The sequence below is a fragment of the Rhinopithecus bieti genome, unplaced genomic scaffold (assembly GCF_001698545.2).
Source record: "Rhinopithecus bieti isolate Rb0 unplaced genomic scaffold, ASM169854v2 scaffold_32955, whole genome shotgun sequence".
NCBI lineage: Eukaryota > Metazoa > Chordata > Mammalia > Primates > Cercopithecidae > Rhinopithecus > Rhinopithecus bieti.
Genome location: NW_016814423.1, coordinates 2,584,356 through 2,612,167, shown reverse-complemented (window position 1 = coordinate 2,612,167; position 27,812 = coordinate 2,584,356). Strand labels below are relative to the sequence as shown.

At 41.3% G+C, this 27,812-nt stretch overlaps 2 protein-coding genes and 1 pseudogene across 32 annotated transcripts in view; all 3 read right to left on the bottom strand.

The window, feature by feature from the left end:
• LOC108514129 (uncharacterized mitochondrial protein AtMg00860-like) overlaps positions 1-3,387 on the bottom strand; it is an 80,008-nt gene extending 76,621 nt beyond the window's left edge. For 21 of the 28 annotated variants that reach the window (XR_001881113.1, XR_001881114.1, XR_001881117.1 and 18 more), the window contains exons 1-2: positions 1,568-3,387; positions 1,428-1,484 (exon numbers count right to left, since the gene is read on the bottom strand). Coding sequence is in view for 8 of the 28 variants with exons in the window: in XM_017850188.1 (XP_017705677.1) it covers positions 1,428-1,484; positions 1,568-1,867 (357 nt within the window). In the remaining 20 variants the exon portion in view is untranslated. The remainder of the gene's footprint in view (positions 1-1,427; positions 1,485-1,567) is intronic. The other 7 variants (XR_001881111.1, XR_001881124.1, XR_001881110.1 and 4 more) reach the window with 6 other exon arrangements.
• Positions 3,388-14,541: 11,154 nt separating this feature from the next.
• Positions 14,542-16,601, bottom strand: LOC108514143 (SRA stem-loop-interacting RNA-binding protein, mitochondrial-like; annotated as a pseudogene). The gene has a single exon (XR_001881135.1). The product of XR_001881135.1 is annotated as an SRA stem-loop-interacting RNA-binding protein, mitochondrial-like (transcript).
• A 157-nt stretch (positions 16,602-16,758) lies between these two features.
• ELF1 (E74 like ETS transcription factor 1) overlaps positions 16,759-27,812 on the bottom strand; it is a 121,820-nt gene continuing 110,766 nt past the window's right edge. For all 3 annotated transcript variants that reach the window (XM_017850175.1, XM_017850174.1, XM_017850176.1), the window contains exons 6-9: positions 27,493-27,576; positions 26,607-26,799; positions 24,618-25,067; positions 16,759-17,536 (exon numbers count right to left, since the gene is read on the bottom strand). In XM_017850175.1, coding sequence (XP_017705664.1) covers positions 16,933-17,536; positions 24,618-25,067; positions 26,607-26,799; positions 27,493-27,576 — 1,331 coding nt within the window. In that variant the 3' untranslated portion in view covers positions 16,759-16,932. The remainder of the gene's footprint in view (positions 17,537-24,617; positions 25,068-26,606; positions 26,800-27,492; positions 27,577-27,812) is intronic.

The following is a 27,812-nucleotide window of genomic DNA, read 5'->3' as shown; positions in this document are numbered from 1 at the left end:
TCAGCTCACTGCAACCTCCGCTTCCCAGGTTCAAGCGATTCTCCTGCCTCAGCCTCCCAAGTAGCTGCGATTTCAGGCACCTGCCACCATGGCCCAGCTAATTTTACAGACATGAGCCACTGTGCCCAGCCTAAAAGCAACTTTTATATAAACTGGATTTCCAAAGGAAGCACTAGGCCTAACATGACAATTAAGAAATGTAATTCAAAGTAATAGCTAATATAAAAAATTATGGCGAAAAATTCTCACTGCTTCCTGTAACATGATCCCAAAACTGATCCCAGAAGCCTTATTGCTGGTATCTAAAGGTCTATATATTTAGATTCAAAAAGCATACCTGGACCCTAAAAGGCCTTACAGGACCTGGCTCCTAGTTTCCTGCCCAACCTTATCTCCTAATCAAATGGGCCCTCTAACAAAAAGGGCCTTTTTGCTGCTCCATATATAGACCCACTTCATTCCTACTTTAGGATCTCTGCACTGGCTCTTGGTCCTGCCTGGAATGTTCTTTCCCAGAGCTTCCAAGCTCATTCTCTTGTTCCTTCAGGTCTCTGCTCAAATATCGCCTTAACAGAGGCTCTAGTAGTCTGTGGCACATTTCTTATAAAAGCCATAGCTAGAAAAGATGCTGTCTTGCCTGAAATTGTTAACCTTACTTACGTTAGATCATAACAACAAAACAGGGTTTCTTTTCTGTGCTTTATTAAAGCAAAAGAAACAAAACAAAACCAAAAAAGATCTCCTGTTAAAATTGTGACCCACAGCATTATTTGTCTTTAGGCTCTTCTTTAACTCTTATTAACTCTTGCTCTTTTACATTCCTTTAGAGCTTCATAGTTTGTCTTCACTGCACACCTATGAGAAGTGATTTCTAGGTTAGCTAAGTATATAACTAAGACTAACCCATAGCAATCAGCGCCTTTGCACACAGCAACTCCTAAAAAATTTTTGATAAACAAATGAGTGAATAAAGAACTATGACAAGACATCTGGAAAGTTTCAGGGACATGAGGGAGAAGGTTTTTGTTCCAGTAGACTGACTTCATACCGACATTTTTATATAAGAATGGCAACAATGATTATCAAACAAAAAAATTAATTTTCATCGAGCCCAGAGTCCACTTTTCTCTTCTAGTCATAAATGCCATTTAAAAAAAAATCATTTCAGCCCAACTACAGATGCCAACTATGCTCCCAATAAATAGAGGAGGTTTTCCTCAGAAGCTTCAGGAATGCAAGAGTCTGGAAGTGGAAAGGGCAAGACAGGAGGAGTCTGAGGTAACGCGGCTACCGGGAGACAGAAAGGAGACAGAGAATCTCAACACTGGGGCTGAGACGCAGCATCCCTAGAGCCTGGGTGCCAATCAGGCGGTGCTAGCAGGAGGCGGGTCAGCCGGGAGTGGAGGAAGCAGAAAAGGCTCTCTCACCTCTAACGCCGCCTGGGGGTCCTGGTCGATTACAGCATCTGAGAAGCTCTGGAAAATCTGTCAGAAAACGACTTCAGCAGAGCCCACTGGCCAAGGAAAGGGGGATAAAATAAATAGCAAAGGGAAGGAAAAACACGCACCTCTGAGATGCTGCAGGTCCTGCTGCAGCCGCCGCCATCCCTCGTAGTCACTGTTGCTGCCGCCAGAGCTGCTACTACCGCACTCAGAAACTCTGCCACCGCTCGAGGGGGAAACCTCTGCAGAAACACCAACCGAACTTCCGTCCTAAGTAGCCAACCAGCAGCCACGCAGCGTGCTGCTAGCGGGACGGGGAGGCGACACGCGGGCGCGTGGCCGGCTGGGTCAGTGGAGGACCGAGTTCTCCCAGCCGGCACCCCGCCCGGGATCTGCGCTCGCAGTCCCCGCCCCCTGGCAGCCATGGTTACGGAGGCCTGGGCCTACAGGTTCTCCCTCTTTTCCACCGCGCCCATGCCCGCGGGCACTCCGACAGAGCCTCCAGGAGTGGTAGCTCAGATGCACTTTTGTAACATACCGTTATCCCTCAGGAACGTGTACGGGCAGGGGCGTTTGCTTGTTGTTAATAACAGAAGCTACAGGCCGGGCGTCGTGGCTCACGCCTATAATCCCAGCACTTTGGGAGGCCGAGACGGGTGGATCACGAGGTCAGGAGTTCAAGACCAGCCTGGCCAAGATGCCGAAACCCTGTTTACTAAAAATATAAAAACTAGCCGGGTGTAGTGGCACGCGCCTGTAATCCCAGCTACTCGGGAGGCTGAGGCAAGAGAATCCCTTTAACCCGGGAAGCCGAAGTTGTGGTGGGTCAAGATTGTGCCACTGCACTCCTGCCTGGGCGACAGAGCGAGACTCCGTCTCAAAAATATAATAATAATAACACAAGCTACTTCAAGCTCCGTTTTCCCTAGGTGTTATCATGGCTTTCGTCTCCGTGATGTCACTGGCGGCTGTGCGGTCTTTTCAGGGAACAGAGGGGCATGGATGGCGCCTGGATTCCCGCGATCATTGCGCTGGGAATGGAAAAGGACTGGGACTCGCTGGAAATCGTTCTGACCTAATAGCCTTCTGGTTCCGGGGAGACGCGCCCGGCGCCCGCCTACTATTCATTACCTTCCTCATAACTCCACAGCTCAGGATTTCTTCTTAGTAGGTTTCCCAGATCAAGAAGGAAAACCTTTTCTATCCGAAAGCACTGAGGGGCGGAAGGTGGTCTGAAGTGATCTCGGGGCCGCTTTGTTTCCCACCCTAGTCGGTCAGGCCCTCCCTCAGCGCCCTTTGACCCATGCAGATCAGATGGGGAAAGGTGCCAGCGCGTTGGGGAGCTGGAGGGAGTGGTCTTTATCTACCTTTATACCACTACCAAACTGTGTTAATTAATGTAGCTTTATAATAAGTCTCGAAGTCCTGTGACTTTATTCTCCCAAGATTGCTTTGGGTTATTCTAAGGCCATTGTATTTCTAGATGAATTTTGGAATTAGTTTGTCAGTTTAAAAAAAAAAAAAAACTGCTGGAATTTGTACTGGGCTTGCATTGGATCTATAGATCTGTTTGGGGATAACTAGTATATTAACAATATTAAGTCCTTCAGTTCATTTAAGAGGCTGTTTATTTAAGGGCCTCTAATTTCTCCTGGCAATGTTTTGTAGATTGTACACATATTTATACTTTAATGCAGCTGTGCTTGGATAGATTGCGGTATAGAGATCACACATATCTTTCATTAGATTTCCTCTTGAGTAGTGTTTTGAATGCGATGTTAAATAGCATTTTTTAAATATTCTCATTTGTTGTAAGACTACAGGAACGCTATTGATTTTTACATATTGATATTATATTCAAGCATCTTGCTAAGTTCCCCTATTATTTGTAATACTGTGTAGAGTCTTTTGGAATTTATGTGATCACAATCTTGGAATCTGTGAATAAAAGTGGTTTAACTTCTCTGTTATCTTTATACCTTTTAGTTTTGTTGCTGGCTAGTATGTCCACTATTGAATAGAAATAGTGATAATGGACTTCCTTGTCTTGGTTATAACATCAAGAAGAAAGCATTCAATATCAAGTGCTTTTTCTGCCTTTATTGAAATGTTCATATGTATTTTTTAGTAATAATATGTTACTGTTATATAATAATAATTTTAAAATAATATTTTAAATAATGTTACAATGTAACCAATTACATTGGTTAATTTTCACATGTTATCTAAATGGCCAGTTGTCCTTCCAGATCCCCATTGATTCCAATTGCGATGGTACTATAGGAGAGGCGGAGCCAGCAAAGGAGTTATAAGGTTTATTCAGGACTTACATACAGGGGTGGTCCAGTGGTGGTGGGCTGGCCTGGAGAACTGCTACTGTTCATAAAAAAGGCACGTAGTCTATACAGCATTTTCACTTAGCACCCTCCTTCTAGCAACATCCATTTAACCCAAAACAAAGGACCCCAATCCACTGTACAGCCTGTGTTCCAAGAGATGGGGCAGGGGTATGGATATCCTTCATAGGTAAAGAGTGAATCTTAGTGTTGGCTACTCCTGGATTCCTTAGGCTAGGACTCCAAACACACTTAGAATAGGGTTATTTTCAGGTATGCTCCAGTTATGGCTCAGCCATACACCACGGTGTGTACACCAGCCCCTGCCATGCATCAATATGCATATAAACATGAATAGTCTCTGAAAGGGCGAATTCCAAGATTGACCTATAGGCCCAATGTGAAAAGTTCTGTATTAATAGCTATGTCATGGCTGGATGTGGTGGCTCACGCCTGTAATCCCAGCATTTTGGGAGGTTGAGGTAGGTGGATCCCTTGAGGCCAGGAGTTGGAGACCAGCCTGGGCAACATGACAAAACCCCATCTCTACTAAAAACACAAAAATTAACTGGGCATCTGTGGTGAGCACCTGTAATCCCAGCTACTAGGGAGTCTGAGGCACAAAATCGCTGGAACCTGGGAGGCGGAAGTTGCAGTGAGCAAGATGGCACCACTGCACTCCAACCTGGGTAACAGAGTCAGACTCTGTCTCAAAAAATATATATATTATATCATGGACATTGAAATCATAGCAAGATTCCAAAACTACCACCAGAATGACTCAAATTAAAAGGACTTCCAATGCCAAGCATTGACAAGAATATAGAGCAACTATATGTTTCACCCATTGTTGGTGAGCGTTTAAATTGGTTAATCATTTTGGAAAACTGTCACTGTATTAGTCTGTTCTTGCATTGCTATAAAGAAATACCTGAGACTGGGTAATTTGTAAAGAAAAAATATTTAATTGGCTCATGCTTCTGCAGACTGCACAAGAAGCATAGCAGCTTCCGCTTTTGGGGAGGCCTCAGGAAGCTTGCAATCATAGCAGAAGGCAAAGGTACAGACGGCATCTTACGTGGCAGGAGCAAGAGCAAGTAGGGTGGGGGGAGATGCCACACACTTTTAAACAACCAGATCTCCCAAGAACTCACTCACTGTTACGAGGACAGTACCAAGGGGGATGGTACTTAATCATTCATAAGAAACCCACTCCCATGATCCAATTACCCCCCATCAGGCCCAACCTCCAACGTTGGGGATTATAATTTGACATGAAGTTTGGGTGAGGACACATACCCAAACTATATCAGACACTATGTACTAAAGCTAGTTATACACAAACCATACTACCCAATAATTCTACCACTGGGCATATACCCGAGTATTTATGATCATATACAAGAATATTCATTGCAGCATTATCCACAGTAGCAAAAACTGGAAATAATCTAAATGTCCTCAAATTGGATAAAAAAATTACATAGCAATGAATAAGAATGTACTACTACTATACACAACAATATGGATGCATCTTATATACATAAGTTGAGGTAAAGAGGCCAGAGTACATCATGATTCATTCCATTTATATGAAGATAAAAAACTGTAGTGAGAGGTGTCATAAGGGAATCTCCTGGTTGTCAGGGAGGGTGGGGAGCACCGGCATGAAGAAACCTTCTTGGATGCAGGAAATGTTACATATCTTGATCTGGCTGGTAATCACAGAAGTGTATTGAGACATAAAATTTTATCAAGTTATACACAAGATTTGTGCAGCCTGGGTGCAGTAGCTCATGCCTGTAATCTCAGCACTTTGGGAGGCCAAAGCAGAAAAATTGAGCCCAGGAGTTCAAGACCAGTCTGGGCGAGATGGGGAGAATTTGTCTGTATGAAAAATAAATAGAAAGCATTAGCCAAGCATGGTGGCGTGTGCCTCAGCTATTTGGGAGGCTGAGGCAGGAGGATCGCTTGAGCCCGGGAGGTTGAGGCTATGATGGTGCCACTGCACTCCAGCCTGGGCAACAGTGCGAGCCTCTTTCTCTTTAAAAAAACAACAACGACAACAACAAAAATTGTTCACTTTATTTTGATTTTGCAGACTAGTTTGGGGAGAAATGATATTTTTCCTGTCCATGAATACAACTGCTTGCTTCATTCATTCAGTTTCTCATATCTTTTAGTAAACTTTTATAATTTTCTCCATAAATTCTTGGCATCCGTTTATTGAAACTTTGGGAGGAAGGAGAGACAAATACTTAAGAAGTCATTGATGAAATATGTTTTCATATGCAAATGACACAACTAAATATGCCAATGTACTTCGCTTGGGTAATTTAAAGAAGGTGACAAATAACCATGCTGGATTAGGGGACATTTCTTGAAGGATAATTGGTCTTCAACTCGAAGAGTGAAAATATTTAGTCACTTATATTGTGTTACCTAACATCTACCTAACATCTATGAGAGGGATTATTTTCATTCATTTGAAAGAGAAAATCTTCCCAATCTAATGTTGAGGCCGTCCTTAAGTAAATGTATTACACTTGATAATTTCCTTTCGAACTGAATCTAACAAGAATATCTTATTTGTATCTTTTTCACAATAAAGCTTTCCCAAAGAGAGGTTTATGAATTTGTGCACTTTACAAAGTTATATATATGGATTTGTGCACTTTACAAAGTTGTATTTTAATAAACTAGAAAAAAGATTTTAAGCAAAATCACTAATAATCAAAATTAAAATGTAAAAAGCCATGACATTTACAGTTACATAAAAAATATTAAATACTGAAAAGTAAATCTGACAAGATGTATGCAAGACATGTGCACTGGAAACTATAAATCATTGCTGAAAGAAATGAAAGAAGACTTGGGAGGCCAAGACGGGCGAATCATCTGAGGTCGGAAGTTCAAGAGCAGCCTGAGGAACATGGAGAAACCACGTCTCCACTAAAAATACAAAAATTAGTCGGGCATGTTGGCACATGCCTGTAATCCCAGCTATGCGGGAGGCTGAGGCAGGAGAATCACTTGAACCCGGTAGGCAGCGGTTGCGGTGAGCCAAGATCATGCCATTGCACTCCAGCCTGGGCAACAAGAGTGAAACTCCGTCTCAAAAAAAGAAAAAAGTAAAAAAAAAGAAAGAAAAGAAATTGAGCGGGCATGGTGGCTCATGCCCATAATCCCAGCACTTTGGGAGGCTGAGGCGGGAGGATCATGAGGTCAGGAGATCAAGACCATCCTGGCTAACACCGTGAAACTCCGTCTCCACTAAAAAAAAAAAAAATACAAAAAAATTAGCCGGGCGTGGTGGCGGGCGCCTGTAATTCCAGCTACTCGGGAGGCTGAGGCAGGAGAATGCTGTGAACCCGGGAAGTGGAGCTGGCAGTGAGCTGAAATCGTGCCACTGCACTCCAGCCTGGACTGTTGTTGGAGCAAGACTCCGTCTCAAAAAGAAAACTAAAGAAGACTGAAAAATGGAGAGCTCCTCCATTAGTCAAAAAGACTCAGTATTGTTGAGATCTTCCCAGACTGACCTATAGACTCAACATGATCCTAATCAAAATTCCAAGTGGGGCATGGTCATGCCTGTAATCTGAGCTACTGGGGGGTGAGGCAGGAGGCCAGAAGTTCACTTGAGGCCAGGAGTCCGAGACCAGCTTAGGCAATATAACAAGACCCCGTCTCTGAAATAAAATAAAACTAAAAATCCCAGAGTCTTTTGCCTTTTAGAAGTTGACAAACTGATTGTAAAATTCAAATAGGGGCCAGGCACGATGGCTCATGCTTGTCATCCCAGCATTTTGAGAGGCCGAGGTGGGCGGATCACCTGAGGTCAGGAGTTTGAGACCAGCCTGGGCAACATGGTGAAACCTCATCTCTACTCAAAATACAAAAATTAGCCGGCCGTGGTGGCAGGCGCCTGTAATCCAGCTACCTGGGAGGCTAAGCCAGGAGAATCACTTGAACCCAGGAGGCAGAGGTTGCAGTGAGCTAAGATCATGCCATTGCACTCCAGCCTGGACAATGGAGTGAGACTCCGTCTAAGCAAAGAGGAAAGGAAGGGAAGGGAGGGGGGGAGGAGGAGGGAGGGCAGGGAGAAAGCCGGGCGCGGTGGCTCACGCCTGGTTATCCTAGCCTCTTGGGAGCCGAGACGTGTGGATCACGATTGGTCAGGAGGATCGAGACCATCCTGGCTAACACGGTGAAAAACCCCGTCTCTACTAAAAAATACAAAAAAATAGCCGGGACGAGGTGGCAGGCGCCTGTAGTCCCAGCTACTCGAGGCCTGAGGCAGGAGAATGGCGTAAAACCCGGGAGGCGGAGCATTGCAGTGAGCTGAGATCCGGCACTGCACTCCAGCCCGGGGGACAGCGAGGACTCCATCTCAAGAAGAGGAGAAGAGAGGGAGCGGGCCGGCGGAGAGGGAGGGGAGGGGAGGGGAGGAGGGGAGGAGAGGGAGGGAGGGAGGGGAGGGGAGGGAGGGGGAGGGAGGGAGAGGAGAGGTGAGAAAGAAGGGATTGGGAGGTAGGTTGAGGGAGAGGAGGAAAAAAAAGAAAAGAAAAAAGAAAAGAAAAAGAGATACTCTAAGTATCTTAGTGACTTAAGCCCTGTAATCCCAACACACCTTGGGAGGCTGAGGGTGTGGACACCTGAGCGTCAGAGGTTTGAGACCAGCCTGGCCAATATGTGAAACTCATTCCTCCCTTCTCCTTTGCTGTTGAGCGCCAATTTTGATTCTCCAGCACATGACCAAGTGATTTGTGGTAATCCCACATGGTTGGCCAACAGTATGGTTTAGGAAGGGGTATATGACTCATCTAGTCAATGAGCCATGTGTGAGATGTCTGCTCAGGGCTTCCAGGAAAGGTCTCCTTATTGATAAACAGAAATACAGAATAAACTACTGCAGCTACCTTTAGCAAGAGCCATCCTGGAAGACCAAATTGATATCCCAAGGAAAGTGAAAGCAGAAGGATGGAGAAACCTGGTACCTCGATGTTACCACTGAGCTCCTGAATTAACCAACCCAGACGCCTCCAAACTGCAGACTTTTTGTTTCGTATTATTTAATAATTTTGAGTTGGGTTTTTCTGTTTGTTTCTTGCAATTGAAAGCATCCTTCTTCTAATCGATGTGACGTCTTGGAGAGTAGAACTTGATGATCAGGCTGGTGAGATAAAGAAAAGGTGAGACCACACAGGGCCTCAACTCCGTCTGAGATTAAAGAACCACCGAAGGACTCACATAATTAAATTGACGCTCCTATTGCACTGGGGAGAACAGATTGGAAAGGGATAAGGTGAAAACAGAAAATAAGAACAGTGACCTTTAGATAAAACTTGGAGGAACTCCAATCTTTGAAAAAGTTTCTGGAACAACCCAAGGGGAACATTAGGAAATTATTATTCACATGGTAAAATGGGGAAATATTACAGAAGCAGAACGATAGGGGAGGTGAGCACTTCAGATTGGGCAAAACTGAAGGCAATAGAGAGTTTAAAGGAAAAGTGAGTTACAAAAGGTTATCAATTGCTGGAGAGGTCCAGGAATGGAAGGAAGGATGGAATTCGGCAATATAGAGATTGGTTACTCTTAGTGACCTCTGTAACAATAATTTCAGGGTACTAAGGCAAATGCAATACTACAGAGGGTTAAAGCATAAATGGAAAGTGAAGAAGGCAGTAAGTTTATAGGTTAAGGACAGTGACAGTAGTATCCCAGGTCCTTCCTTAATAAACAATGTTGAGTCAATGATTTGGTGTGGAGAGGCCTAGTACAGACAGCCATGTCCTGTTCAGGAGTTGGTGACTAGGTTTTGTTAGGGCTAGAGAGAGTCAAGACATCATATAGTGACTGAGCCATAGAAGTGGATGAGATTGTCAAAGAAGCATGTGCAGTGGGAAGAGAGCCAAGAATGAAACCTTAAGAAATACTAGCACATAAGGGAGATCTCCCTAACGAATGTACCATGAATGGGTTATGGGTGTGCCCCAAATATTGATCCCTTTATTCTAAGTGGATGGTGAGAGCCACTGGCTGGTCACACGCAGCAGTATGCCGCTTCATTCATTAATCCCAGTGTGTCTCTGGAGGGTGGACATCATGCTTTTTCAACTTTGTACAACGAGTTCCATGACTATGTAAAGCCATACTTGACCCAATAGGTGTTGGTTGAAAGAATAAATGTAGAGCAACATCACGGGATAAGCTTAAAAGAATAGGTTGGGGCTAGATCAGTGGTTCTTAAACTTCCAAGAGTACATTAAGATTACCTAGTACTTTTCAAACTTGAATGTCTATATTATTCTGATTCATTAGATCTGGAGCAGGGCCTGGAGTTCTGTATTTCTAAAATGTTTCCAGATGATGTTGGTGCTAATTTAGGGCTACTCTGTGTAGCAAGGAACATACAATACTAGTTAAAAATGCAAACTGTGCTGGGCACGGTGACTCACACCTGTAATCCCAGCACTTTGGGAGGCCAAGGCGAGTGGATCACCTGAGGTCAGGAGTTCAAGACCAGCCTGACCAATATGGTGAAACCCCGTCTCTACTAAAAATACAAAAATCAGCAGGGCATGGTGGCAGGCACCTGTAGTCCCAGCTACTTGGGAGACTGAGACAGGAAAATTGCTTGAACCCGGGAGGCGGAGGTTGCAGTGAGCTGAGATTGTGCCACTGCACTCCAGCCTGGGCGACAGAACGAGACTGTCTCAGAAAAAAAAAAAAAAAAATGCAAATTGTACAGCTTTCCCATGAGATGCAAATTCAGTAAGTATGGAGTGGAACCAAAAATTTGCATTTTAAGGAAAACATCGGCAGGGTACAAGGGCTCACTCCTGTAATCTCAGCACTTTGGGAGGCTAAGGGGGGGGCAGATCCCTTGAGCCCAGGAGTTGGAGACCAGCCTAGGCAACATGGCAAAAAACCCTTTCTACAAAAATACAAGAAAAATTAGCCTGGCACTGTACGCACCTGTGGTCCCAGCTACTCAGGAGGCTGAGGATCGCTTGAGCCCCAGGAGGCGGTGATTGCAGTAAGCCAAGATTGTGCCACTGCACTCCAGACTTAGTGACAGAGCGAGACACTGTCTCAAAGGGAAAAAAAAAGGGTGACACTGAAATAGTTGGCCTAAGAACCCAGTTTGATGGAGGAATTTGAATGTTAAGCTAAGGATTTTGGACTTCACCCTACAAGTAGAAAGGTATTGAGGGTTTCCATATATGAACATTATGCATTCCCGAGGGATATTTTTATTTGATTTTTTTGAGACAGGGTCTCATTCTGTCACCCAGGCTGGAGTGCAGTGCTGTAATCACAGCTCACGGCAGCCTCAGCCTCCCAGGCTCAAGAGATCTCTCACTTCAGCCTCCTGAAGAGCTGGGACTACAGGCTCTTGCCAGCATGCACTGTGAATATTTTTACTTTTTCTGGAGATGGGCTCTCACTATGTTGCCCAAACTGCCAAGGGATATTTTAGAAAGACTATTCTGTAAGTAGGTGCATGATTGTGATACAATAAAAACATCTTATTTGGCTTTTATCCCTAGTTCCCGACACCCTAGCTTCTGAAACCCTTGGCATTTAGAAGGGTAAGAGCATATTTTGTTATTTCTAACAAGCCCCTTTCAACCATACCTGAGTTTATGCTAATAAGGTGGACACTTCATGGGTCCCCAGATAGTTTCAGGATGGGAAATGATTTCCAGAGGAACCAACCATGTAATTAGAGTTGGAACTTTCAGTCCCATCCCCTGGGAGGGGAAAGGGTGTAGCAATTGTGTTCAATCACCAATGGCCAGTGATTTAATCAGGCATGCCTATGTAATAAAAGCTTCATTAAAAAACTCTTAAAATGTTGGTGTCTGGAGAACATCTAGGTTGGTAAACACTTTGAGGTGCTAGGTAGATGGCACACCATGAGACGGGAGAGCAGCTCTGTTCACTTCCTCCCATTCATTGCTTTATGCATCTCTTTCATTTGGCTGTTCATGAGTTGTATTTTTTATAATAAACTGACATAAATGTAAACCAGTAAACTGGCTCCCTGAGTTTTGTGTGCTCTTTTAGTAAATTATCCAACCTAAGCAGGTGGGGGTCATGGGAACCCCTGATTTATAGCCAGCTGGTCAGAAGTACAAGTGGAAACCTGGGACTTGCAATGGGCATCGGAAGGAGGGGCAGTTTTGAGAGACTAAGCCCCTTAACCTGTGGGGTCTGTGCTAACTCCAAGTGGTTAGGGTCAGAATTGAACTGAATTGTAGGACAAAGACACCCAGTTGGTATCAGAACTGGGAGTGGGTGTGAAAAAATTCCAAGTTTTTAGTGTTAGAAGTGTGAATAAAAACAGTTCATGTTGACAAACTAAGAGTTCACAAGCAGGAAGTCACTTGGGAGGCTATTGTCTGTTTTGTTCACTGACCTATCTCCAGCACAGAGAATATTGCCTGCCACAAAATACACACTCATATATTGTTTAAGTGAATAAACTGTGGCAAGAATAACATAGAAAAGACTACAACTAGGATGGTAACTATAGATACAAAAAAGGAATATATGGATACATAAGACATTCTAATGGGGGAAACACAGGTTCCTTAGTAGCTGATACTTAGTTAAGGCCAAAAGACTGAGCTTTTAAAGTTTTAAGGTTCTTACTACATGACTTTCTTCTCCTTTTTTTTTGAACACAGGGTCTCCCTCTGTCACCTAAGCTGGAGTGCAGTGGCATGATCATGGCTCACCGCAGCCTCCATCTCCCTGCCTCAAGTGATCCTCCTGCCTTGGCCTCCCAAGTAGCTGGGACCACAGGAGTGCATCACTACACCTGGCTAATTTTTTGAATTTTTGTAGAGATGACATCTCACTATGTTGCCCAGGCTGGTCTTAAAACTCCTGGGCTCAAGTGATCCTCCCACCTTGGCCTCCCCCAAAGTGCTGAGATGACAGGCGACAGCCACCGCATCCAGACTTCTTTTCCTATCTTTAAAATTTCAGTGTTGGCCGGGCGCGGTGGGCTCAAGCCTGGTAATCCCAGCACTTTGGGAGGGCCGAGACGGGGTGGATCACGAGGTCAGGAGATCGAAGACCATCCTGGGCTACAACCGTGGAAACCCCGTCTCTACTAAAAATACAAAAAACTAGCCGGGCCGAGGTGCGGGCGCCCTGTAGTCCCCAGCTACTCGGAGGCTGAGGCAGGAGAATGCGGTGAAACCTGGAGGAAGGAGCTTGCAGTGAAGCTGAGATCCGGCCACTGCACTCCAGCCCTGGCCGACAGAGCGAGACTCCGTCCTCAAAAAAAAAAAAAAAAAAAAAAAAAATTTCAGTGTTCATGGTAATTGTACACTATTCCAATAACCTTAAATAATAGTGTCTCTAAAAATTCTTATACTATACCTTTTAAACTTAAAAAAAATACACAATTTAAATGGTGCTACTATTATAAAGAGTTTATCTGGTATCTCCTATAACTGACTCAAAATAGTGCAAGATTCTTAATTTTAAAAAATCATTATGTACTGTATGCTACGGCTGGAATGTTTGTTCCCTCCAAAACTCATGTTGAAATTTAATTGCCAAAGTAAAGGTATTGGGAGGTGGAGCCTTTAAGCAGTGATTAGACCAGGAGGGCTCCACCTTCATGGATGGGTTTAATGCCTTCATAAAAAGGCTCACACCTGTAATCCCAGCACTTTGGGAGGCCGAGGCGGGCAGATCACCTAAGGTTGGGAGTTCGAGACCAGCCTGACCAACACGGAGAAACCCCGCCTCTACTAAAAATAGAAAATTAGCTGGGCGTGGTGGTGCATGCCTGTAATCGCAGCTACTTGGGAGGCTGAGGTAGGAGAATCTCTTGAACCCAGGAGACAGAAGTTGACGTGAGCCGAGATCACGCCATTGCACTCCAGCCTGGGCATCAAGAGCAAAACTCTGTCTCAAAAAAATAAAAAAATAAATAAAAAGTCTTTTGGAAGTGGAGTGGGCTCTCTTTGCTTTTCTGTCTTTGCCATTTGAAGATGAAGCCTTCTTTCCCTCCAGAGGGCACAGTGTTCAGGCACTGTTTGGAATGAGAACTGTCAAACCTGCTGGTGCATTAATATTGGACTTCCCAGACTCCAGAACTGTGGGCAAATAAATTTCTGTTCATTATAAATTACCCAGTCCCAGGTATTATGTTATAGCAGCAACGAAGAAAATGAACTAAGACACTGATATTCACTATGTGGTGAAAAACCATAAAACTAACTTACCTAGTTAAAAAAGTTTTATTTAACTGGATTTTGGTATACTAATATAGTATTACACGGCCTTTAAAATCACATTTTGGAAGAATATTCACAAACGTGAAAAAATGAATAAGTGAAAGTTACTTCTTATTGGATTACAGAGATTTTAATCTTCATAAGAAAATTTTTCGATGTTTTCCAAGTTTAACTATTAACTGACCTAGTTTCTAAGTAGAAAACTTACTTTCAAAAGTGTGTTTAGGTGGGGCGTGGTGGCTTACACCTATAATCCCAGCACTTTGGGAGGCCAAGGCGAGCAGATCACCTGAGATCAGGAGTTCAAGACCAGCCTGGCCAAGATGGTGAAACCCCGTATCTACTAAAAATACAAAAAATTAGCTGGATGTGGTGGAGGGCACCTGTAATCCCAGCTACTTGCGAGGCTACGGCAGGAGTATAGCTAGAACCTGGGAGGTGGAGGTTGCAGTGAGCCGCGATCACGCCACTATTCTCCAGCCTGGGCGACAGAGCTGACTCTGTCTCAAAAACAAAACAAAACGAAACAAAAGTGTGTTTAATATTATTGCTGGGAATATTTCATTGTTGTCTAATTTTTACAACTTGGTAATCCATTGTGTGATGTTTAGAAACTGTCATTTAGCCTGCTATAAAGGAAAAGTGAAAGGATGATATCCTGCAATTCTGAGTAATGGAGTTTGTTTATTTATAAACATTAAGTAATGCTAATGTTCTTTTTTTTTTCTCTCAGTTATGTTAACTTTATTAATAGGCTGCAGTCTCAAAAATCTTTCTCTTCATCATCAGATGTTTGCAGAACTTTTGGCCTTTTAGCTTGAACCTGGACCTTTACTCCATCTATAATATGATATTCCTGTTGTAGTGCATTCTGAAGTTGTTCTTCTGAAGAAAACTGAACCGAACCCAAACCTCTGTGAAAGCCAGTCCCCTGTCAAAAGGTACAATACACCTTTTTACATGGCCAAACTGTGCAAAGTATTCTTTCAGCTGACTCGACGCCGCAGTCCAAGGAATTTTTCTCACAAAAGCAACCGGCCAATCGATATTTCTACGGAGCGCCACAGCACCTCTCGCTGCTGAGGCCACCATCTTTAGATTAAAGGGAGTAATGCTAATGTTCTAGCAATATTCTTTGTACACTTATTCTTTAAGAAACTTTTGCCTGAAAACAGAAACACTGAGAATTTTTATATGATTTATTTAATAATAAACCAATTAAAGATACAAAATTGTTTAGAGGATTCCAAAATTTAAATTTTGTTTAAATACAAATTCACTCTGTAATATGAAAACATAACATTAGACCTCTAAACATAATGATTTCATCTACAAAAATTTCTGTTATACTAGAAAATTTGCAGAAGACAATTTTTTTGTGACATTAAATGTACATTATTTACAGTTGAAAAGTAATCTAAAACATTTCATTTCAGAAACTTGGATATATATGTTATTTTTGTATGCAACCCCCCAAGTCCACCCCCAATAAAAAATGATCCTAAATATAAAGCAATTACGCTTTTATAACTGACTACTCAGCCAGATTAGCCCAAGGCTCAAGTTGCTTTCTTGGCCCTTAAGAAAGAGTCTTGACTCTCTCAAAATAGCAGTATTCTGTTTAGCACTTAGCAACACAAGTTTACTAATGGACCGCAAAGCACAGTGGCCTCAAGAGTTAGTAAACAAATTCTTTAGGAAGAATTTATGGCAGATCTTACCCATAACAGATGAATAAATTTTGTTGGGTCACTTATTTCTCTGCAACATTTCAGCTATTCTTACATTAGGAAATAACCTGATAATGATTTAATTGACATAACTTGAAAATACAGGTATTATAATTAAAAAGATTAGAACTAGAAGAGACAGTGGTGATCATCTAGTCTAGTCCAACACATCTCTTCCTTTTATGAGAAGAACTAAAGCCCAAAGAGGTCAAGATTACATAGCGAGTTAGTGGGAGTGCCCTTCTTAGTCAGGCTGATGCTTTTATACTATCCTGCTTCTGAAACAGGGTCAGCCACACCACCAGCACCTCCAATTTTTCATGTTATTTTACATATTCATAGTTCTATATTATATAGTACAGCCAACTAAAGTCAATCTAAGAGACACCATAATTTTAACAAAGCATAAAATATGTTTTTTGCATTTGAAAGAGTCAAGACTTAACTTATACAAGTGGAATGAAAATAGTTCCTATATAAATTTCCTGTTGCCTTCTATTTAAGTTCTGTATTTACAAAAGAATCAGAAAATCTAATACAATGTAAAATTAGAAAAGAAACTTTAAAAATGCTTATGATATAGCAACTGGAAAAAAAAAATCTCAAAAGAATGTCTTCATAGTGTAAAATGCCTGTTCCTTCACGACTGAATTCTGAAACATTTAGATAACAAAGAGAAACAGTTGAGTTTTCCTCCCTCATCTAACAAAATCAAAATTAACTCTATCTTTAACAATTACAAAATTAGAGGCCGGGCGCGGTGGCTCAAGCCTGTAATCCCAGCACTTTGGGAGGCCGAGACGGGCGGATCACGAGGTCAGAAGATCGAGACCATCCTGGCTAACACGGTGAAACCCCGTCTCTACTAAAAAATACAAAATCTAGCCGGGCGAGGTGGCGGGTGCCTGTAGTCCCAGCTACTCCGGAGGCTGAGGCAGGAGAATGGCGTGAACCCGGGAGGCGGAGCTTGCAGTGAGCTGAGATCCGGCCACTGCACTCCAGCCTGGGCGACAGAGCGAGACTCCGTCTCAAAAAAAAAAACAATTACAAAATTAGAAACCTCCTTAGACTTTATCTTAGAATCAATCAATCAGTTTGCATATAATTGAAAATGTTCAATTAACAAACAATCATCCATAAGCTTTGGTATATTAAACTAAAAAGAGTTGGGTTCCAGCAGTTCGTTTTGTTTCATAGCTACCTGAGAAGTAAATCCATTGGAACTGGACACCACCATCACATACGGCTGTGGCTGCTGCTCCGTTTTCTCAGTGTTCTCTTTCAAATGATCTTCAGATTCCTTTTTCTCTACTTCTTGTGTAAGAGTTTTTGTTTCTTGAGTTTTGATAACTGAAGTGATTACAGTGCCAGGTGGGTGAGCAACCAGCTGTGAACTGCGAGGAGAAAAGGTCACCACAGGTGCAGTAGCATTGAAGGATGGAGAGGAAGCCACACTGACGGTTCCATTGCAAATGGTCTGAACATTGCTAGTAAGGACCTGCTGAACCTGGGCAGGGCCCAAGACAATTGAAGGAGGAGAGCCTGCCTTTTGTGACTGTAGCATGACATTTTCTTTCAGTACTGTCATGGGCTGTGATGATGGAATGGCTTGCAAAATAAACTTCTGAGATCCAGAACCTGCCGATGGATCTGTGCTGGCTATAACTGTTGTGAGTGGCACTGTTTGGAGTGTTACTGTATGCAACTGCTGATTCCTAGGAGACACAACCACTGGAACTTGGGTTGGAGCCTGTATAGTCCTATTGAGATGATGAAATTAAAGTGAGACAATTAGCATATTCTACATCATTTAAAACTTTAATACTTGACAAGTCATTTTACAAAATACCAGTTGTAGGTTTCAAAATGCTACTTCCCATATTTTCAACACAGCATGACCAATCTCATGCCAGACTTTGTATTAAACACTACATACAGAGATGCCTAACACAAAACTCTCAGGCCATTAACTATGATACCATCTGCTGAGTGCTATGGAAGAAAGGTCTGTACATAGAGTCACATTAACACAAATGAGGAGCTAATTTTGTTGGGGGAGGAGGAGGATGTTAAAATGCTTAGCAAGGGCTGGGCGTGGTGGCTCATGCCTGTAATCCCAGCACTTTGGGAGGCCAAGGCGGGTGGATCACGAGGTCAGGAAATCGAGACCATCCTGGCTACATGGTGAAACCCCATCTCTACTAAAAATACAAAAAAATTAGCCGGGTGTGGTGGTGGGTGCCTGTAGTCCCAGCTACTTGGGAGGCTGAGGTAGGAGAATGGCATGAACCTGGGAGGCGGAGCTTACAGTGAGTGGAGTTTGCGCCACTGAACTCCAGCCTGGGCAACACAGCGAGACCCTGTCTTTAAAAAAAAAAAACACTTAGCAAGAAGTTTGCTTGAGCTTCTTAAAATTAGGAATTTAAAAGCAAATCTGTTTGATTCATTCCTGCTATTTTTTTTGAGATGGAGTTTCACTCTTGTTGCCCAGGCTAGAGTACAGTGGCGTGATCTTGGTTCACTGTAACCTTCAACTGCTGGGTTCAAGCCATTCTCCTGTCAGCCTCCCGAGTAGCTGGGATTATAGTCATGTACTACCACGCCCGGCTAATTTTTGTATTTTTAATTGAGACTGGGTTTTCTATGTTGGTCAGGCTGGTCTCGAAGTCCTGACCTCAGGTGATCCACCCGCCTTGGCCTCCCAAAGTGCTGGGCTTATAGGCATGAGCCACTGAGCCCGGACTGCTATTTTAATACTTGAGAGATAATGTTATCAACATGCTCATCCACAATAATTATGAAAATTCATATAATTGTACTCAACCTGTTTTTATATATAAAGGGGGAAGTGCTTAATTAACTTAAACAAAAAACCTACCTCAGTCTTAACCATACGACAGAATTCTTAGGGTTTTAATAGCTCGCATTTCATGTCATATTTAGATGAAACAAGCCATGATTATAATTAACCTGTCAGGGCTCTTGGACTGGCAGAGAAAATATGGCTAAGCTTTGGAAAAATACACAGAAGCATGTTTTAGCAGTTTTCCACGTTCAAATAATTTTCACAAATTTTGGTCATAACGCTACAGTTTAACATAAAATCCTTTAATGCAAAATCTAGTTTGTGTAGGCTGTTAATCCCATTCATTGAAGAGAAAGTTACATAAATGATATTATCATTCAATCTAATTTAAAAAGTTCACAGCTCTAAAATTTATAGTTATGGTTATTAATATAGTATATAAAACAAATGTCGTTTAAAAATCTCAGCATCTGGATGTCAACTGTTTCTTTGAAGTCTGTAAAGTTATTCAATGAAAGATACTTGCTATTTCAAACAACTAACAGCTAGATTAGTCTCCATAAACCAAGCGTTACATATTACCACTAGATTATTAAAGCTGCATTTTGAAAGTTAGTTATGCAGTCTGTTTCTCACATAGGAGAAATAAAATAGTGGAGGAGAAAAACAAATGGGCTTGGTGGAAAGATGAAACAAAGGCCCAGAACAACTCAGGACAGGTTCAAAAGAAGTGGGAATAAAGGCACAGGGTGACGAGAGCCCGCCCATTCACACAGGATACGGACCACCAAACTTAGATGGCCACCCAAGCTCTCTTGCCCATTTGGTGCAGGGAAATCTAGGGTGAGATGGGAGTCTGGGTATAGTACCTGACACTATAGCCAGATACTGTTTTTTGTTTGTTTGTTTATTTGTTTTTGAGATGGAGTCTCACTCTGTCGCCCAGGCTGGAGTGCAATGGTGCGAACTCAGCTCACTGCAACCTCCACCTCCCAGGTTCAAGCAATTCTCTGCCTCAGCCTCCCAAGTAGCTGGGATTACAGGCACCCACCACCATGCCCAGCTAATTTTTTTTGTATTTTTAGTAGGGACAGGGTTTCACCACATTGGTCAGGCTGGTCTTGAATTCCTGACCTCATGATCCACCCACCTCGGCCCCCCAAGGGCTGGGATTCTGGGCGTGAGCCACCATGCCCAGCCCAGACACCATTTTTAAATAAAAAAGGCCCAAGGGCTTCCCATGACAAGAGTTTACATAACATACACATAGATATGTGACATATAGTTAGCACACAGATTATATCAATATGCATAACCTTATAATATGTATAACCTTGTCACCCTACAAATATTATCCCCATCTTACATATGAAAACACTGATGCACAAACAGGTTGTAACAGCTTGAATAAGGTGACCAATTAGAGAAGAAGAGAGGCCATCTGACTGCAGAGCCTATGTGCCGCCTAACCATTACAATAGACTGCCGCCACTTAAGTCCTGAGCAACTTCATCTTTAGTAAGTACTAAAGATGAGTATTTGCTATTCTATCCTTAAACAACAGGCAGTTACAACTCTTCAATATACGCCTCTCTCATTCTTCTTTCCTTCTCTAAGGTATGACACAAGCAATAATGTACTTGGAAATTTTCCATATTGCTAATCGCGGCTACCACTAGGACTTCGATGCTTCTGTTTAAATTAGAAAAAGATGTCATTTTCTTGGCCGGGCGCGGTGGCTCACGCCTGTAATTCCAGCACTTTGGGAGTCCAAGGTGGGTGGATCACGAGGTCCAGAGTTCAAGACCAGCCTGGCTAACATGATGAAACCCCCATCTCTACTAAAAATACAAACATTAGCTGGGCATGGTGGCACGTGCCTATAATCCCAGCTACTCGGGAGGCTGAAGCAGGAGAACTGCTTGAACCGGGAGCTGGGAGGCGAAGGTAGCAGTGAGTGAGATCACGCCACTGCACTCCAGCCTGGGTTACAGAGCAAGACTCAGTCTCAAAAAAAAAAAAAAAAGTCCTTTTCTTTTAGACACCTGACTGCCATCTGTCAGAAAATATATATACTTATCCATACTATCTACAATGCAAATATATTGGCTTATTGGAACAAACTCTAAAACAATTTTCAATAATACAAATTCAGAGATTAAATAAAATATTATGAAGTATCTGCTAACCACAGAATTTTAAAATTACTTTTTTCTTAGTTAATGATTAAACTGTCTGGTTATATTATGTAATACAGATTCTGTTACAGCTGACTACTTTTAAAAAATCTCCTGCTTGTAAACAACTGGAAAAATATTGGTAATTTACAATTTATCAAAATTTCTGAAACTAACACAGACCATACAACATTTAGCTTTTGTTGAGGATCTACTCAGGTGTCAGGTGTTGCTTAATTGCCACAGCCACATGGAAGGTTCAATATTATCATCTGTGCTTTATAGACAAGGAAAAAGACTCAAAATAATTAACATGATTCAATTTCACATCTAATAACTGGCAAGGCCGAAAAGCTGAAAAGTTTTTTTTTTTGGAAACGGAGTCTCACCCCGTCACTTGGGCTGGAGTGCAGTGGCACAATCTCAGCTCACTGCAACCTCCGCCTCCCAGTTCAAGCGATTCTCCTGCCTCAGCCTCCCGAGTAGCTGGGATTACAGGCGCCCGCCACTACACCTAGCTAGTTTTTTGTATTTTTAGTAAAGACAGGTTTTCACCATGTTGGCCAGGCTGGTCTCGAACTCCTAACCTCGTGATTCGCCCGCCTCGGCCTCCCAAAGTGCTGGGATTACAGGCATGAGCCACCGCACTCAGCTTCTATACGCTTTTAAGAGAACTTACACATAACACATTTTCACAGGATTATTTGTTTATTTACTTATTTGAGACGGAGTCTCACTCTGTTGCCCAGGCTGGAGTGCAGTGATACGATCTTGGCTCACTGCAACCTCTGCCTCCTGGTTCAAGTTATTCTCCTGCCTCAGCCTCCCGAGTAGCTGGGATTACAGGTGCCTGCCACCATGCCCAGCTAATTTTTGTATTTTTAGTAGAGACAAGGTTTTGCCATATTGACCAGGCTGGTCTCAAACTCCCAACCTCAGGTGATCCACCCGTCTCAGCCTCCCAAAGTGTTGGGATTACAGGTGTGAGGCACTGTACCTGGCCAGGATAATTTATTTAAAAGATCCTAAGAAAAATTATTAATGCTTGGCTAAATAAAAGTTATGTTAGGTAAAATGGCATCCCATGTTTACCAAGAGGCAATTTTCAGAAAATAGTGTACCAGCAGTTTTTCTGTTGTTGTTGTTTCTTTGACTACCATGAAGCCAGAATCAAACTGGCTTCTTTTGTAAATTTGTAAAACTGAGCATATATACTGTACACCAATTAAGAAAAGCTTAATTGAATCAACATAGATGCATGCAATCACATGAAATAAAAATAAATGAGTGAAGGACAAAATTAAGATGTTGCTGCTTTATCAGTCAGTAAATAACTGACAATTCCTGTGATTTATGTAAATCAGTAGGCAGTGTAGCAAGTCATTAACTTCACTGCTTGCAGCTAAACAACTGGCATTAAAATACTATCTCCACCATCTACTAGATGTGACCAAGTTCCCTGGTTTCTCCTTGCTTCAGTTTCCACATCTATAAAACGGGGATATTATCTATTCTTCATTGAGCTATGAGGATTCTATACCTCACTATATGTAAAGTGTATGAAATACAAAGAGTGCTCTATAAGTGTCAGCTCTTGTTGTTATATTAATAATTTATCTAATTATATATATAATCATATATATTCCATCCTCTCTCAACCACAGGGAAAAAAGTTAAAAGCCTCTGATTTTATTAATAAGTCATCAAAAATCAAGAAAGATACAGCAAAGAGAAAAAAGAGTATAAATAAACAGAAAACAAATAATGCAAAATGCTATCAATTTGTGAATTTAGGTGGATAGTAAATAAGTGTTCATAGTACTAGCTGAATTTTTCCATACTTTGAAAGTTTTCATGGTAAAAGGTTGGGTAATTAGAAAAATGCAAACAAAAAATATAAAAAATAACAAAACCAGAACTTGTCCTAATAAAAAACCATTCTAAGCCAGGTGCAGTGGCTCACACTTATAATCCCAGCACTTCAGGAGGCCGAGGTGGTAGGATTGCTTGGTTGGCCTTGGTTCAAGACCAACTTGGGCAACAAAGTAAAACTCCATTTCTATAAAAATTAAAAAATTAGCTGGACATGCCTGTAGTCCCAGCTATAAGGAAGGCTGAGGTGGGAAGATGGCTTGAGTCCTGGCGGTAGGATGCAGTGAGCTACAATGGTATCATTACACTCCAGCCTAGGCAACAGAGCTAGCTAGACTTTGTCTCAAAAACAAAAAAACAACAAAACAAAACAAAACAACCTACTCTACAATATCTACAATTTAGTATCTTTCAAAGGAAGAGTTTTTTGTTTTGGTTTTATTCTCACAGTCTAAAAAGAATATTTTGAATACAGGTGCTAAAAAAATTCCATGGAATCAGCTGTGGCCATTATAGGTCTCCTATCAACACAAATGCAAACAACAAACAGCCTAGAAACCAATGGGAGGAACTACACACTCCCAACTAGACACCCAGTCATCACATGCAACCCACAGGGCCTAAGGAAATATAAAACATTAAAGGAAAAATACAGACAGTAAGAGTTAAATAAGCACCCACTGAGCATTCCAAATCTGAAAATCTGAAATCCAAAATGTCCCAAAATAGGAAACTTTTTGAGCGCCAGTATGACGCTCAAAGGAAATGTTCACTGGAGCATTTTGGATCTCAGATCTTTGGATGTGGGATGATGTGCTGGGTAAGTATAATGCAACGATTTAAAGTCTGAAACAGTTCAAAATCCAAAATATTCCTGGTCCCAGGCATTTTGGATAAGGGTACTCAAGATATACTCCTTTAAAAACAGTTAAAGATGTAACAGCCAATTAAAAATTTAAAGGTCATCTTTGCACTCCTCACAAATCAACTGAAGATTTAAGAGAATATTTCACAAGGTCAAACATTTTAAATTGTCTATACAAAGAAGACTGAATCATTGAAGTCTGCCTTGATTCTAGGTAATGTTACCTTACTTCAAGATCAATTGAGCAAAACCTCCACATTTACATTCTGGAATATAAAAACGTAAGACTGAAGTGTGCTAATAAAAGTAATCAAATAATAATTTGTATTGGCTTTGAAAAGGCTGCTAGATTTTATTATAATTCATGTTCTAGAAATTCATGACAGTATAAACAGAAAAATGCTACAAATATCCATATAATTTTCTGCCTTCCTCCCATACCCCCATTCTAAATCAGCTGAGACTAGTCCCAAATTTCTGCTGAAGATCAGTCCAACGCAGACAGGTTCTCTCAGTCAATTTGTTGTTTAGCATCTTTTCCTGGGGCTCTGAGGCAAATCTGATTTAACCAAAAAGGAAAAGACAAACAAACAAACCCTGCTTTTCTGACTTCTGCCGCTCTAAAAGCCTGAAAAAGAGGACCTTAGATTCTTGGCCTCCCCTCCTATTTGAACTTTAGAATTGTTCCAAGATAGGATCTTCCAAGGAGCAACATTTATTGCTTGGAACTCCATGCACTCTCAATGTCCTAATATGACAATTTACGTTGAATTTTTGAGGCTTCTGACTTGGCCTGAATAAAGATTTGAAAAAATTCCCTGGATTTTCTCACATCTAGATAACTTCTTATATGGCTCAATCCAGTTATACAAAGGTATAGTGAACTATACTTAAACTGACAGAATAATGTCAATAATGTCAAAATGTAAATGAAGGGACCAGTGGCATAATTAGAGGACTGACGTAATATATACTGCTCCTGAAAAATCTGGTAACCAAGAGTTCTAGCTTGAAATCTATATACTTTTATTTTCATTTCTGAATCTTGACCCACTTAACAAATAATGTCTCTGGTCAGAAACATATTGAAGTGATAAGCATCAGTAGTTTGGTTTTCTCACCTAATACTCTGAACAGAAGAATTTAATGTTTCATCCTGCATGGTACTGGTTCTAGCTGCTTCTCCCTCTGGGACAGCCTGTACTGGCTGTACTACATGAACAGTCCGGAAGAGCTGGGTAGGATATGGAGACTGCGTGGGCTGCACTGTCCTCAAAACTTCTGATGGCTGTGCAACTTCCACAGGATCTTTGGGTTTTGCAGCTTTAGAATTCCCTGGTTTTAGAACTGTAGTGGCTCCTCCTTTTACCCCTGGACTTGAAGAGACTCTCGACCGGCTGGCTTGATTCCTATTTGAAGTGGCTGATGAAGATAGTGATGGATCTGAAGACTCTATGCTGGAACTTGGATCCTCATCATTTATATATACAAGATCTTTTGGCATTTCTTTAAACTGATACACCAAGCGCTGACCTTCCACTTTTGCCAGAATACCCCTTTGGTAATAGTACCTATTCAAAGCAGACAATTTCATTAACATTTTATTCAATCAAACATCAATTAAAATATTTAACAAAATCAAATTTCCCTAATCATAAAAAAAACTTTAAAGTTGGAATCAAACTAATGAGAAAAGAATTTCTAAATAAAGGACAGTTATTTCATATAAGATAAACATACATTTATGCACAGATAAAGTTCTTATTACCAACTAAATCTAAAACTAATGCTGGTTGGGGGACTGTTGATAGAGTATGTGAAATCTTCTGGTCTTTCATTTTTCTTCCTCTATCTTTCTGCTAATTTATTTACTTATTTATTTAGAGACAGAGTCTTGCTCTGTTGCCCAGGCTGGAGTGCAGTGGCATGATCACAGCTCACTGCAGCCTTGAACTCCTGGCCTTAAGCAATCTTTCCACCTCAGCCTCCCAAGTAGCTGGGACCACAGGCGCATGCTACCACACTCGGCTAATTTTTGCATTTGCAGAGACTGGGTTTTGCCATGTTGCCCAGGCTGGTCTGGAACTCCCAGGCTGAAACGATGCTTCTTTCTCGGCCTCCCAAAATGCTGGGATTACAGAAGTGAGCCACCACACTTGGCCCCTTTCTGCCAGCTTGCGAGGATCATCAAAACTACGAAAAGCCTCAATAAATTGTTTCTCCTCTGCAGCTTTCTAGAAATGTTCCTACTAGGCAAACTGTATCAGTTTAAATTTGATTCAGTAAATGTAATTGACTTTTGTGTATAAAACTTAATGATATGCAATAGAAGTGATCCAACTTTTTGTCATCTATTTTAATAAAATCAAGAACCTAAAAAATGTATGTTAAAAAATCCAAAAACTGTAATTAAAGAATTCTAATTTAAGATTGCCAAATTTAATATCTATATCTATCCTCTAAGTCATTCAGATCATTCTTATTTCCAATAAATCTCTCTCAAATACATGCATATCTTGAAAAATAAATGACAGTCACCAAAAAATGAACTAAGAGTGAGCTTAAGAATAAAATGTTACTCGTCCAAAGTTCTCATGATGTCTAGTAGTACTCTTGAAGCACTAATTTATTCTACCATAATAACTAACATATCATACCTGCAATTCATGTTTGAGAATGCACTCTCCTTTTTTTTTTGAGACAGGGTCTCACTCTGGTTGCCCAAGCTGGAGTTCAGTGGTGCAATCTCGATCACTGCAGCCTCAACCTCCCAGGCTCAGGTGATCCTCCCACCTCAGCCTGCCGAATAGCTGGGACCACAGGTGCACACCACCATGTCTGGCTAATTTTTTGTATTTTTAGTAGAGACAGGGTTTTGCCACGTTGCCCAGGCTGGTCTTAAACTCCTGGACTCAAGCAATCCACCAGCCTCAGCCTCCCAAAGTGTAGGGATTACAGGCATGAGCCACCGTACCCAACTGAAAATGTACTCTCTTATTACGTACTTGCATTACCACTACTGGTGCTTTGCTGAATTTAAGCTTAATATTTTTTTTTAGGATTCAGGAAATGATATTCTTAACAAAATAAAATACCAAAACTTCGCATACCTGAGTGCTCTTCCCATGGTCTCATAATTCATGTCAGGTTTGTTTTTGTGCTTCCCCCACAACCTGGACACTGCTTTAGAATCCACCAATTTAAAAATGCCTTTCTCTCGCTGGGTCCACTTGATGTATTTAGGACAAGTAGCCTTGTCCTGGAGCAGTGCCAGTAAAAACTCCCAAAGATAAATTGTGTTTCCTGAAACAAAAACAATTTATTTCTAAATGACCAAAATTTCATTTAAAAGAACATCATAAAAGACAACTAGAAGTCTTAGAAGTGTCATTCATATTTATACAAGAACATTACATAATTCAGTTAGTATTGGTGACATAATTTAGTTAGTATGGGTGATATAATGGTCATACTTTTCAGCATCTAATAAAGATCTTTTTATTAGTCCCATATAAAATACGTGAACAAAGAAATCTTGTCATAAGATTTGTGATGAATTAGGAGAAAGTACTTTGAGATAATTTTTTTCTGTCTCTTTGTGAACTCTCTCCTTTCAACAGTTGTTCTCTTTAGATTAGAGCCAGCAGGTCAGCCATAACAGTTATAAAAATGCTTGAATTTCATGACAACATGTTGAAGGGCCTATGAACTGAAAATCTAATCCGGTTAAATTCTTCCAAGAGTCTCATTATTACATGAAAACAATAGATTATTTGGACAGGTAAGTGAAAATCACTCAAATGAGTTTCTTGGTCTACTTTACTATCAGTTTTCCTTTAAGAATTTGGCAAATGTATCTAATAAGCATGTGGCAGCAGTAAGATCCATTGCAGGATATCAAGAAAGCTGGTGGTTTCTAGTTGTAACAGGCAGGTGCTATAAAGCAATCTGAGTGTTACTTGACCTATAAGTATTACACGGAAATTACAGTAGTACCCTTTCCATCTTTGTTTTTCTTCTTTACAGATATGTTTGGCGTAGTGGCTGGGGAATCTGGTCGTGGTGGTTTCGTTTTTCTCCCTGAAATAAAACAGCTCTGCATAAATATTTGCCTTCAAAAGTGACAAAAATGGACAATTCAGCTATTTTGTCAAGTGCCAAATGTTTTTATACATGGGTCACATATACTGGTCTCTTAAAATGCTGTTTGATAAAAGGAAAACAACTTTAATAAAACTTGGACATTAAACCATAAGCACACTTATGTAAGAAATGGTACCTCTGACACCTCAGTTTATATCTGTAAAATGAAGTTA